At 41.0% G+C, this 13,074-nt stretch overlaps 1 protein-coding gene across 1 annotated transcript in view; it reads right to left on the reverse strand.

Annotated features, from left to right (window-relative positions):
• Window positions 1-13,074, reverse strand: part of Syt9 (synaptotagmin 9) — a 143,589-nt gene that overhangs the window by 59,913 nt on the left and 70,602 nt on the right. Inside the window, exon 3 of the mRNA XM_035441624.1 lies at window positions 10,460-11,006. Within this exon, the coding sequence (XP_035297515.1) occupies window positions 10,460-11,006 (547 nt within the window). The remainder of the gene's footprint in view (window positions 1-10,459; window positions 11,007-13,074) is intronic.

A 13,074-nucleotide genomic window follows, 5' to 3' on the forward strand; every position in this document is an offset into this window, starting at 1 on the left:
AAAAGATGCTCAAATTCAGGAGTATATCCTGACCAGGATAAACAAAAAGAAATGCCTAATTTGCAATGTTGTAAATACAGTATAGGACACAGGATGAAAGGAAAATCAATGAAAAAGGAAAGTTAACATATGAAATAAAATGGCACACCAAATATTAACTTTCAAAAGGAAGTTGGGTAACAATGGAATGATTGCTCCACATTGCTAAAATCAAAGTAACAGAGAGTTTTATACACCTAAATTTTTAATATAAATTTTTATTTAAATCAGAAACAATCTTATTTTACATGTCAATCCCTGATCCCTCTCCCTCCCATCCTCCCATGCTCCCCACATACCCTTCCCATCCATTCCCCCATCCACTCCCTAGGGAGGGTGAGAATTTTCATGGGGGATCATCATAGTTTGTCATGTCATTTGGGGCAGGGCCTAGGCCATCCCCAGTGTATCTAGGCTGAGAGAATATCCTTCCATGAGAATGGGCTCCCAAAGTCCATTTGTGCACTCGGGATAAATACTAGTTTCACTGCCCAGGCTGCCTAACTGACACCCACATTCAGGGAGCTTGGTTCAGTCCTATGCTGGTTCCCCAGCTGTCAGTCTGGGGTCCGTGAGCTCCCACTTGTTCAGGTTAGCTGTTTCTGTGGGTTTCTCTAGACTGGTCTTGACCCTTTTCTCATCACTCCTCCCTCTCTACAACTGGATTCCAGGAGTTTGGCTCAGTACTTAGCTGTGGGTCTCTGCTTCTGCTTCCATCAGCTACTGGATGAAGGCTCTGATTCACCTAAAAAAATAGCCTTCAATGAATAATCTCAAAACAAAAGCTATATCTGGGAGCAGTGGGTTTGAATGGAGGTTATGGCCAGTCTGTGGACATTCCAAGAAACAGACATCCCAGTTTCACTCTCCTCACTTCTTTGTTGTCTGAACCTCAGGAGAAACTAGATCCCAAGGGAGTTTTACAGCATGGAAACAGAGAAAGAAAAACCTCAAGGCCTCCAGGGGCACCAAGCAGGAATGAATGGAAGGTCCAAAATAGTCCTCCAACTGAGGTGATGAAGTAAAAGCTACCCAGCTTTCATAGCAAACAGCAGTAACACACAAGAACTCCATGTACCATTCACACTCATCAACAATGAACACATCAGCAAGCTGAACTCAGCAGCATACAGAAAAGGCAACACATCAAAGCAAGTTTGGATTAATCTAGGAATATAAGATTGAGTGAGAATTAGAAAACTGGTCAATATAATTGACCATAATAGTGGATTAAAGGGCTTCTCAAAACTGTAGCATTTGAGAAAGGTGCAACACTCCATAATGTAATCCAGTCCACTCAGCACAAAGAGAGACTTTTCTGAGACAGGGTTTCACTATGCAGCTCCAGTTGGCCTCAAATTAGCGATTCTCTTGCATCCATTTCTTGAGTGCTGGAATTGATGGTTTGAGATATCATAATTGGCAGAGGAATGCATCCTGAATAAGATAAAATTGCCCACGAAACACCTCTAGGAAATACCATACTCTATAGGAATGTAAAACGATTCCATCTAAAATATGCAACAAGTCTAAGATGCCTGCTCCCATATTTTCTAGTTCATACCCTACTGGATATCCTAGTTTATAATTAAGCAACAACAACAAAACCAAAAGGATTAAGAAATAAGAAGTACAGACTAGAAAGCAGCAAAGTCATCATAATTCATACATGACTGATTATTTACAGAGAAAATTCAGAAGCACCTGTAAGCATTAAGAATTTCACAAAAGAAACATAAAATGCTACTTTAGAAGATATCACTTCGGGTAACAAAAACGAGCAACTAACAACAAATCCAACAAGAGTCTGGCAAGAACTTTATGTAGGAAAACCACAAAGCCTGAAGGCAACGCTTTAAATAGAGTATATAAATAGAAAGAACACTGTGAATTCAGAGATATAAACTTTCCTTAAAATGCCCTGTAGACTTCATACATTCCAAAAATCAGACAAGAACAAACCTTAGCTCATGCTAGGCAAATGCTCTACCCAATCCCTCAAGGACATAACATGAAATGCCACTCAGTGCTACACAACTGCATTTTAAAAATATTTGCAGTTGAGTGTGAGGATTCAGAGTCCCTTGGAAGGCTGCAGAATTGTATCAACATATGATTAAGACAAACTGAAAATGAAAGGAAGAAAATTTTGACTTTTTAAAAACTATTTCCCTGGGATCTGGTTCTTGTAATATATTGATAGCTTAAGATTCTAAAAGAAAGAATTTTTGTTTGACAATGAAACTCAAAAAAATTTAAAAAGCATTATCGAAAACTGAAATAAGAGAAGTTTTTGCTTTTTTGGATGGTAAGGTGCATTCTGGAATAAGAGTAATTGACAAACCATGCAATTTGAAAGTGCAGTCCAGCAGAACCATATGGGTCTTATAAGGTTAGAGCTCAGGCTCTCTTCAGTATGTGAGGATGCTAAGAAGGCAAGAGGGGAGAGAGCCCCATCAGCTGTGAGCCTTGCCTATACCTTGAGTTTAGACTTCTCAGGCTCCAGAACTGTGAGAAATCAACATCCCCTTAGTTGCTCAACCCATGGGATCTTGTTATGGCAGCCAGAGCAGACCAATTCAAGATGCCTCTGTTTTATGATTAGAAAAATCTATTCTGATAAGACAGAAATTATATTTGATATACATATATGTATACACCAATTTAAAAGGTAGTTCTGAGGCCATAAATTTGAGAGAGATATGGGGTATATACATGGAAGAGATAGAAGGGAGTAAAGGAGAAAATGAAGTCATTACATTTTAATTTCAAAAAATTAAGATGTCAAAACTTCGAAACTTCTGTCCATGCATCGTAGCATCCTCCTGAAATCCCAGCTCTTTGGAAACAGAGGCAGGGGAATCTTTATAAGTTTGAGGACAACTTGTTCCACTCTTTATAGTGAGTTCAAGGTCAGCCATGGATACATAGTGAAAGTCTATCTCAAACACATAACTAAACAAATCCCACAAACTCGAAAACTTCCAATAGAAAATAAAGGAGAAATACATTTACAACATACTGAGATTTCTTATGACACAGTCATGCTACTTTACAATGGGAAACACTGATACATTTTATGACAATATGCATAAGAATTTATACTAAAAGTCACCATGGGGTCCAGACAGATAGTTTAGTGGGCAAAGGGAGGGATTGAACAAGCCCGGAGACCCAAATCCCACACCTACAACTCATGTAAAAAGCAGGATGGTGGCATGTATGTGTGTAGTCTAAACACTCCTACAGTGAGATGGGAGACAGGCTCAAAGGCAGCCTAGCCTAGAGTATGAAGTCAAGGAGCAAAGCCAAAAGAGACCTTGTCCTACCTAATGAGATGCAAAGCTAGACCCAGCTTCACAAAGTCATCTTTTACCTCCACATTTGGCACACATAAGTACCCACTCACCCTGCCCTGCACAAATAAAAATTATAATAAGTTACCACAGAATCAATACATATACTGCCATAAACTGACAGATGACTATAGTGCATTTAACTAACATAGGCTTGCATACAGACTAGAAAAAGAACTTAGATCATCATGGAAGAGAAGCACCAGAAAAGTGTGCAGAACAAGCATTTCACAAGTGAGGAAGGCAGACAGACAAATAAACACGTAAAAAGATAGTCAACCTTGGCAGCCAAGAAAGAAGTAGTCATATGGCACTTCACTTGGACACATACACCCTAACCAGCATGAGGACAGCAAGAGTTCTTGAGAAAGTAGAGTGCTGGGAATGGTGACATCTCACCATCAGGGGGATCTATTTGAACAGTCACTTTGGAAATGGCCTTGTAACTACTTGGGAATGTTGAACACCTTTATCTTAACTTTAACGGGGAATGCATTCTAAAAATTGTGGTACCTGTGAACCAATAAGATGAACATAAAATGATTCTCTTTAAACAAGTAATAACATGAATGCCATCAATGTAAGAATGCTAAAAGGATGGAACAATGTCTTCATAGTTAAGAACACTTACTGCTCTTTCAGGGCCCCAGGTTCAGTTCCCAGGATCCACAAGGTGACTCCCATCTGCCTGTACCTTCAGTTCTGACACCCTCTTCTGGCCTTCATAGATAAGAGGCACAGACATACATACAACCAAAACATATTTAACCATAAAATAAAAGTCAATGGATAAAATCTTTCTAAAAACAATGCTTATTTCTCATGTTAGCACAATTGTATACATGAAAATATACAAACCAAGCCCACTGCAATCATCTCTATTGTTAAATATTATAACTAATGTTGAATGTAAAAAAAGGTAAGTCAGAGAAGAGCTATGAAAATCAGGAGCAAAACTTCAACACACACACACACACACACACACACACACACACACACACACACACACACACACACCACACGTCACAATTTAAGTAAAACTCAGGGTAGTGGAAGGGACTATGGGGACACAACACCAACGATACAATTATGAGTGTGTTCTCTTCTTCAGCAGGTGGATTTAAGCATGTGTTTAAGCATGTGTTATCTTCTTCAGCTGGTGGATTTAAGCATGCTCATTTAACTTTTATTGTTCTGCTTATACACATGGTATTTCATGCTTCTGCATTGTAAAGGCAAAGCCTTAATGAATCTCAGATCTCTGTTCTCATTTTCTGGACATAGTCATACAAAAATCATAAGGGAGATTATGAAACAGTCTGTAATTCCACTCATGTCACCTCCCCTCTCCCACGGTTTTCCAAAAGCCTGGGTAAATGCTTCATGATAAATCACAGATTCTTTACTCTTTTGTGTAGGGGAAATGTTAGCAATGCCCTCTTGGGGGCTGGCACAGGTGATGGAGCCCATGCACACTGGGGCGTGGTCAGAGTGATGTAGCAAGACCTTAAATATGAGGGTAGTATGCTCTCTCTATTCCCTGACCAGCCTGGTGGTATAAGACTGACTCCATCGCGTGAGTACTTTCCCAATAAAACATCTGCTCATCAAACTTGCTCTGACTCCTTAGGAATCCGCATTTATTGAGTTTCACTTTATTTGTCGGATTGGGATTTTTATTCTGAACCAGTGGGCAGGTAGTGCCTTTTGGCGGGATTTATTACCCTGCCGCATTGGAGCACAGGTACCCGCCACAGAGTGTTTCCGGCACCGTTTGCCCTGAGAGGAGCCCACGAGGCCTTCTGCCTGCTCCTCTGCACCGTTTCATTTCTTCACGTGTGCGGTCTGCACCTCCAAGCCCATTCCAGCTGGGCCTAAGAACCTGCTCGGGTACTAAACACCATTTGGACCGACTTTGATTTCTACCCCATGGCTTCTGTGACGTGGGACTGCAACAAGCCTGGCCACGTGGGCTTTCAGTGGGCCTCCTCCATTTTTGGAAACCTGAGGCTCCTCCCCTTCTGTATTAGCCTTCACAGCCACTATAGGCACAGCCTGCTGTACAGCTCCTTGGCACCAACAGGATAACGCTAGACCCTGCCGGGAGAGTTTGTTTTTCTTTGCAGGCTTCCGCCCATGTGCCAAGCACTGCCACGGCTCATGAAATTTCCACCCGGCTGAGCCATGTGATTGCGAGTCATCTGCCTGTACCTGGAACCCCACTACAGCCCTGCAGGTTATCCAAAACTTTTCTGCTATCAACAGTCAATTTCTTCTGTCTGTTCTAACTCGGTTTGGAAAGTGTTTAGGTATTTTTCAGGTAGTCTTGAGGCGGACTTCACCTCCAGTTGCCGCAGTTGAATGCTGTAACTTGCTCCCGCCCAGCTCTCGCACAACGCCCAGCTGCTGCTCCACCACAACCTGCAGCTGTCTGTGGCAGCTGTGCATCCTTTGCAGGGACCACTCACCGCCACCCACTGCCAGACTCTGCCCAAGCCGCGGGCCCAGCCACTGCACCATCACAATCGGCCACCTGCGCCATCTTCTGGTCAAACACAGTTACTGCAGCTGTACGGTACAGATGAACTTGCAAGATGGCAGAATGTTTGAGCATGCAGAAAGTTGGGAATATTCTCACTACTTATATGAATTCAATGTTAGAGGAAGCTTATGAATTGCCAGTGATGCACCTATATGCTTTGGTAGCAATCAGGTTTATAGTTCATTTGACATCTCTAACCAGAGGGCTGAGACGCAGGAAAATGGCCAGTCCAGCAAATTGGATGCATATATAAAAGCCAGCCAGGAAAATTTGATTTCTAAAATGGAAGAAATGGAACATTTACGAAAGGAAGTTGAGAATAGCCATAATACATTACTAACATGAGTAGAAAAGACAAATACACAAATAGAAACCAAACTTTGCTCGATGTCTGATGATTTGAATCTAAAAATAGCTAGGAATCAAGACAGGATTAGTGACCTAGCACAGGCGGTTAGCTCCATGTCTGAGGAATCTACTGCTGCAGATGACAAGCTTGGAGTCTAGGACTGGATATTTGGAAGGCAGTTTACATGCCTTTCAGATACTGTCTAAGGATGATAACATTAAAGAATTAGAAGCACAGGTAGATGTAAAAATACAGAAACTTACTGATTCTGTGAAACTTTTAGAATCTAAGATGTCTCATGAAAGTCAATCTCTACATGAGACTATGGTTGCCAGGTTACAAGTTTTGGATGGCACAGAATCAAATTACTCCCAATCCGATGCACCTACTCTGTTCAAACATCAGGAAATCTTTCCTAAGGTTGTTATGTGTATACCAATGGTGTTCCCAGCAATTATGACAGAAAAACCGCCATCTAAGAAACATCCACATGGTCAGATAGCATATCAGTAAGAATGCATAAATTAAAAGACCTTAAGGGAATTAAGGAGTCAGTTGTTTTGTATGGTCCCCATAGTCCCTATTTGAAAGAATTATTGACTTAATGGGCGACCTTTAATAGGGTGACACCCACAGATTGGGAACACCTCGTATCAGCTGTACTTGAAAATTCATCTCAGATACAGTGGAGGGCTCTTTTCAGGGAGGAAACTAAGGCCTTAGAGCTTCAAGGCATAAAGAATGGTTATGAAGCTTCTCAGGCTAAGATCTTGGGTGAGGGCATTTATGCTAATCCACAGGTTCAGGCTGAATATGGTGACCATATATCGTCCTTATGCAGGACAGCAGCCTTGAATACCTGGGACAAGGTTCGTGAGCCAGGAGAAAGGGGAGAAAGTTATACCAGGATAGCACAGAGACCGACAGAACAGATCCACGACTTTTTACAAAGGTTAACTAGGGCAGTAGAATTACAGGTAATAGATTCAGAAACAAGAAAATCAATCATATATACAATAGCTTATGAAAATGCAAACCCAATATGTAAAAGAATACTTTTGCCTTTAAAGATCAGATCAGCTTTGCTGGAAGAATGGGTTTTGTATACAGCTAACCTCGACTATAATGTACAAGATACAGGTGCTTGGGTAGGAGAGGCAATCTCAAAAGGTTTAAAGAGATCCCAAGAGGTTAAATGTTCTCAAGGTAATGACGCAGGAGCTTGGGAAGAAGCACCTTATAGAGATCAACATAGGTACCAAGAGACCAAAGGATATCACTCCTATGAAGGTAGCTATAACCATCAAACAAAAGGAATGTGTCATATGGTTAACTTTACAGCTGTCTCTCAGAGAACTCTCTATCTCTATTTCCTAGTCCCTATTCAATTAAACCAATGCTGGCTTTAGAGTTGGATTTGGCTTTCCTCCTCTAAATCCAAGCTTGTTGTTAAAATAACATTCAGAGTTTCTGTATTGTATCAAGAAGCCAATTGACGTAATACAGAATAAGAGGAAGATTAGGGTCTGTCATTTGTCTTTTCTTGGCTTTTTCTCTCAAGGTGTACACCCTCTCATAATTGTTATTTTCTCATGGTTGCCTTTCCCGCTATGCACACATATACAAGCAAACATTTCTCTACTTATATTTATGTTTGAGTCCCACACAGCCAGTGAAGACCTGCCTGACAGCAACCCCTGAATGCTCTGGAAAGAAAATGGGCCACAACACCTCCTCCAGTACACTGGATCCAACTTGCGTCATTTCAACGGAAACTCCTGCTAGAACTTCAGGTACTGACTTCAATCAACACAAGAACTCCAATCAAGATAAGGACTTCAACCTAGACCTTCAATCAAGCCTCTCCCACCAGACACAGACTGGATATAACCCATTCAGGACTTTCATTACACTAACATTTCTTCCCACAGGACCCCACGAGGCTTTCGTCACCCCAGTTCAGCAGGAAGTAGCATAGAGAATACCACACCCCCTTTGCCCACTGTTGACACTCAGTTTATGGTTGAGTTTGGAAGGAGATGTTCAGGTTTGGACATCTCTTTCAGATGACTTTAAGGTTTAATTGGAATAGTTATAGTTAAGTGACATTGGTAGATCATTATAACTTCGTGTAATTCACCCTTATGATTGTTAATGATAGATAATTTACACTGTTAAGTTTTAATCCTCTTTTAGACTAAAAGGGGGATTGTAGGGGAAATGTTAGCCATGCCCTCTTGGGGGCTGGCACAGGTGACACAGACCACACACACTGGGGTGCGATCAGAGTGACATAGCAAGACCTTAAATATGAGGGTCGCACGTAGGCGGCTCTCTCTATTCCCTCACCTGCCTGGTGGTATAAGACTGACTCCATCGCATGAGTACTTTCCCAAAAAAACATCTGATCATCAAACTTATTCTGACTCCTTAGCAATCCGTATTTATTGTGCATCACTTTACTTTTGCCATCCAGAATTATTTTCCAACAGTGATATAGAAACTCTTAGTTCTGGAAGAGGGCTGCAATGGTATTGATCTCATGGCTAGAAGGTCTCTGTAGCCTGACACTCTATTCCTGTCCCACAGGAACTTTTTGAGGAGACCTTCCAACCAGGGACCTGCCTCACCTGGACTGTGGTCAGCCTCTCTGCACACACTGTTGCTTTTTCCACAAAACCCCTAGATGGCAACTTCCCAGATCCCCACTGAGCTTCCTAGAACTTCTCTAGCTAGTTTACAGTTCTACTTGCCAGAACATCACAAAGAGTCTATCTGTCTGGATGTCTGCTTCCCTACGCAAGCCTGAGGTCAGAACTCATCATCATGGCTGGCTTCTATACCCATATAGATTTGTTAAATGCCCAGAGTGTGTTATTTTGGTGACACCAAATCTTACTTATAAACATTCTTCTATTTCATTTCTTTAAGCCTCTTCAGTTGCCTCCTGATTTGGGCTGCTGGGATTTGAAGATAATCCTTGCTTTCCCCAGCATCCATTTTTGAGTATATAAATGTTATAACTTTTCAAGATGAAGAGGTCTACTCCTTCCACAATATCCCAAATCACTCTAGTTTTATCAACAGCTATTCTCTACAACTTCTCTTCCTTCCAGAAGTTGGAGGCCACCATGACCTTGGCCACACTTTCCTTACCTAAATATAGCACAGCAAAGTTGGCATAAGTACTTTAGGACATGTGGAAAGAACTACTAAGATGTGAGCAAGTCTCCAGATCATAAATATGTCTGAGGGCTGAGGAATACCATAGGGGTACTTGGTCCTGGGGTAAAGATTTGAGGGTCCTCTTCTTTAGCAGACTCACTCAAGGCTCATTTCAAAGTTGGATTAGTGCCTGAGCCAGATAGTGACTTGGTCCCTTTGGATGCAAGGTGAAGAGGGCAACACTGGCTTCAAGAAAAGGCACTAAGGGTTGCCTCAGGGAATCTGATCAGGCATCTTGAAATCATCAGTTCCCCAAGAAAATCCAGTTTTGCTCATCTTGGAGCTTCAGGATTGCTAAGCAGGTAGTGACATGAATGAAAACGGAGTAAAGGCATTCCATAGTATACCATGTTTGAAATGTAAATATGTCTACATAGACTTTTTGCCTTCTCCCCTAAGTCTGACATGAGACTTGACCTTCTGTGGATCAGTTTGCCATCTTTTCAGACTGACTACTTTATAATTTTAATTAATGAGTTTTATGTTTGAGATTAAAATGCTAAGTCTTCTCTACCATACCCAGCCTGAGGGTTAAAACTGAGGATCTGATTCTGGATGCACTGTTGAGCCAATAGGAGAACCCTATTGGCTCAGGGACTTGGTGCTGTCAATCAGGCAATGGAATTTCACCTGGAGAACCTAGTGAACAGGACGCCAGGACCCAGTTAGTACAACCTGAGATAGCCTTTAAGAAAATGTTGTGAGGACTGATAGAGAACAGCTGAGAAACAGAAGTGATTCCTTCATAGCTTCTGTAAATAATTATTGTATATATCAAAATCAATGTTGTTAAAAGCCTATCCCTCCAGACATACAAAGAGCTTCTAAAGAACAGACAGAATTAATGTGACTTCTATGGTTTCCTCCCATAGAAGTTTGTGTAAGCAAACTTTCTGTGAAAAACAAGATGTAACCCTTCCACCCCAAGCAAAGGACTGCTAGACTCACGTTAGTGACATACTCGATATCCTTCCAGAGGATGCACTCCCTGGGGAAATCAGCCAAGTCGAAGAAGTGGTCCACCACCACTTGACCAATCAAGTCATGGCGAGAGAACCTGTCAAAGTCATACACAGAAAAGTGAAGCTTCCGAGCTTCAAGGTCATTGTAGGGAACAGGAAATAAAAACACCTCATCAAAAACAGGGTTCAGGGTCTTCCTGTGAACTTTCGTCTGGTGTTTTGTTTTACGGTCAGGAAGCAAGTAGATCTTCACATAAGGATCTGATGTCCCAGAGAAGTCCTTGGCGGGCAAATTGACAGCTTTGTGGATCTTCACGATGAGCTGTTCCAAGTCACAGTCATATTTTAAAATGAAATTCAGTTTCCCACAGGCTTTGCTATTACTCCTCCGCCCATCGTCATTGTCCAGCGACCTCTGCTTATATAATTCTGGTTTAATTTTACCAATCCCAGTCAACTGCTCCTGCCTCTGAAGCTGGTGGATATTAAAGTCCGGATTTGACAGGTTGAGTTGTCTTCGGATTGAGTTGGGCCTTAAAAGGAGAGAAAGACACAGCAGAGTTAGAACCTCATTAGCTATCTGTCTTTCAGAAATTTGTGCTGGGGACATCAGCGTGCTGTTGTATTTTGAGAAGAGTTTATGTCTGTGGGTCCTTTCTTTCTTTTTCTTTTTTGACCTAAACTCAAAATTGTCATCATATGAGTCATGTGCTCCCTACAGCTTTAGGCTTAAATTTGAGGCTTGATATCAGGAAATGAACTTACCAACATGTGAACCAAGAGCTTGAAAAGTTTTCATGCACTTTCTAAATGGTCTAGTGTTCATTAGAGCCTATTTGGCTGGTAGGATGTGAAGATTTGCATGAACATCTTTTTTATACAGACACAGTAGCTCCCTGAGACACAGAGAGCAACTTCTCTGATCGGTCCAAGAGAGGATCCCTGAGGCAAAGACACTGACTGCAATGAACAGACCAAGAGACAAAGACACTGTCTGCACCAGCTGGAGCAAGAGATGGGTAGATGCCAATTCAGGAATATATTAAACAACCTAAAGAGCAACATGGTACCACCAGAACCTAGTGATCCTACAATAGGAAGACCTGAACATTCCAAAGCAGAAGAAAACAACCTTAAAAGTAACTATGAAGATGACAGAGACCCTTAAAAAGGAAATGAAAAATTTCCTTAAAGAAATTAAGGAAAAGACAAACAAAAAATTGGAAGAAACCAATAAATCTCTTAAAGCCAAACAAAAGCAATCAAACAGGTGAAGGAAACAGTTCAAGACTTGAAAATTCAAATAGAAGCAATAAACACAAACCAAGGGAATTCTGGAAGTGGAAAATCTGGGTAAACAAACAGGAACTACAGTTGCAAACATACACAACAGAATGCAAGAGATAGAAGAGAGAACCTCAGGCATTGAAGATATGATAGAGGAAATAGATTCATTGGTAAAAGAAAACTTTAAAGCCAACAAAGTAATAATGCAAAATGTCCAAGAAATCTGGGATACCATGAAAAAACCAAACTGAAGAATAATAGGGATAGAAGAATAACAATACCAGCTCAAAGGTACAGAAAACATATTCAACAAAATCATAGAAGAAAACATTCCTAACCAAAAGAAGAAAATGCCTATGAAAGTACAAGACGCTTAAGGAACATCAAATAGACTAAATAGACTGTATCCCTCCCAAAAGTCCCCTTGCCACATAATAATTAAAACACAAAATATACAGAATAAAGAATATTAAGAGTTGCAAAGAAAAAAAAAAGGCCAAGTAACATATAAATGCAATCCCATCAGAATAACACCTGACTTCTCAATGGAGACCCTGAAAGCAAGAAGATGCTGGACAGATATTATTCAGACACTAGGAGACCATGGATGCCAACCCATACTACTATATCCAGTAAAACTTTCAATCACCATAGATGGAGAAAGCATGATAGTCCATGATAAAACCAGACTTAAACAACATCTATCCAAAAATCTATCCAAAAATACAGCTCTACAGAAAGCACTATAAGGAAAACTGCAACCCAAGGAAGTTAGCTGTACCTATGAAAGCACAGGCAATAAGATAATCTCACACCAGCAAATCCTAAGAAAGGAAACACACACACACACACACACACACACACACACACACACACACACACACACACACACCAAAACATAACAGGAATTAACAATTACCAGTAATGAATATCCCTTAGTATCAATGGACCGAATTCTCCTATAAAAAGACACAGGCTAACAGAATTGATATGAAAACAGGATCCTTCCTACACTTCCTCAAACTAAAGAGTTGGGGAAAAAACTTTCCAACCAAATGGATCTAAGCTGGGCAGTGGTGGCGCACTCCTTTAATCCCAGCACTGGAGAGGCAGAGGCAGGCGGATCTCTGGGAGTTCGAGGCCAGCCTGGTCTACAAGAGCTAGTTCCAGAACAGCCTCCAAAGCCACAGAGAAACCCTGTCTCAAAAAAAACCAAAAAACAAAAAAACAAACAAAAAAATGGATCTAAGAAACAAGCTGGTGTAGCTATCCTAGTATCTAACAAAATAGTCCTCAAACTAAAGGTAATCAAAA

This window comes from Cricetulus griseus, chromosome 3 (genome assembly GCF_003668045.3).
Source record: "Cricetulus griseus strain 17A/GY chromosome 3, alternate assembly CriGri-PICRH-1.0, whole genome shotgun sequence".
Lineage (NCBI taxonomy): Eukaryota > Metazoa > Chordata > Mammalia > Rodentia > Cricetidae > Cricetulus > Cricetulus griseus.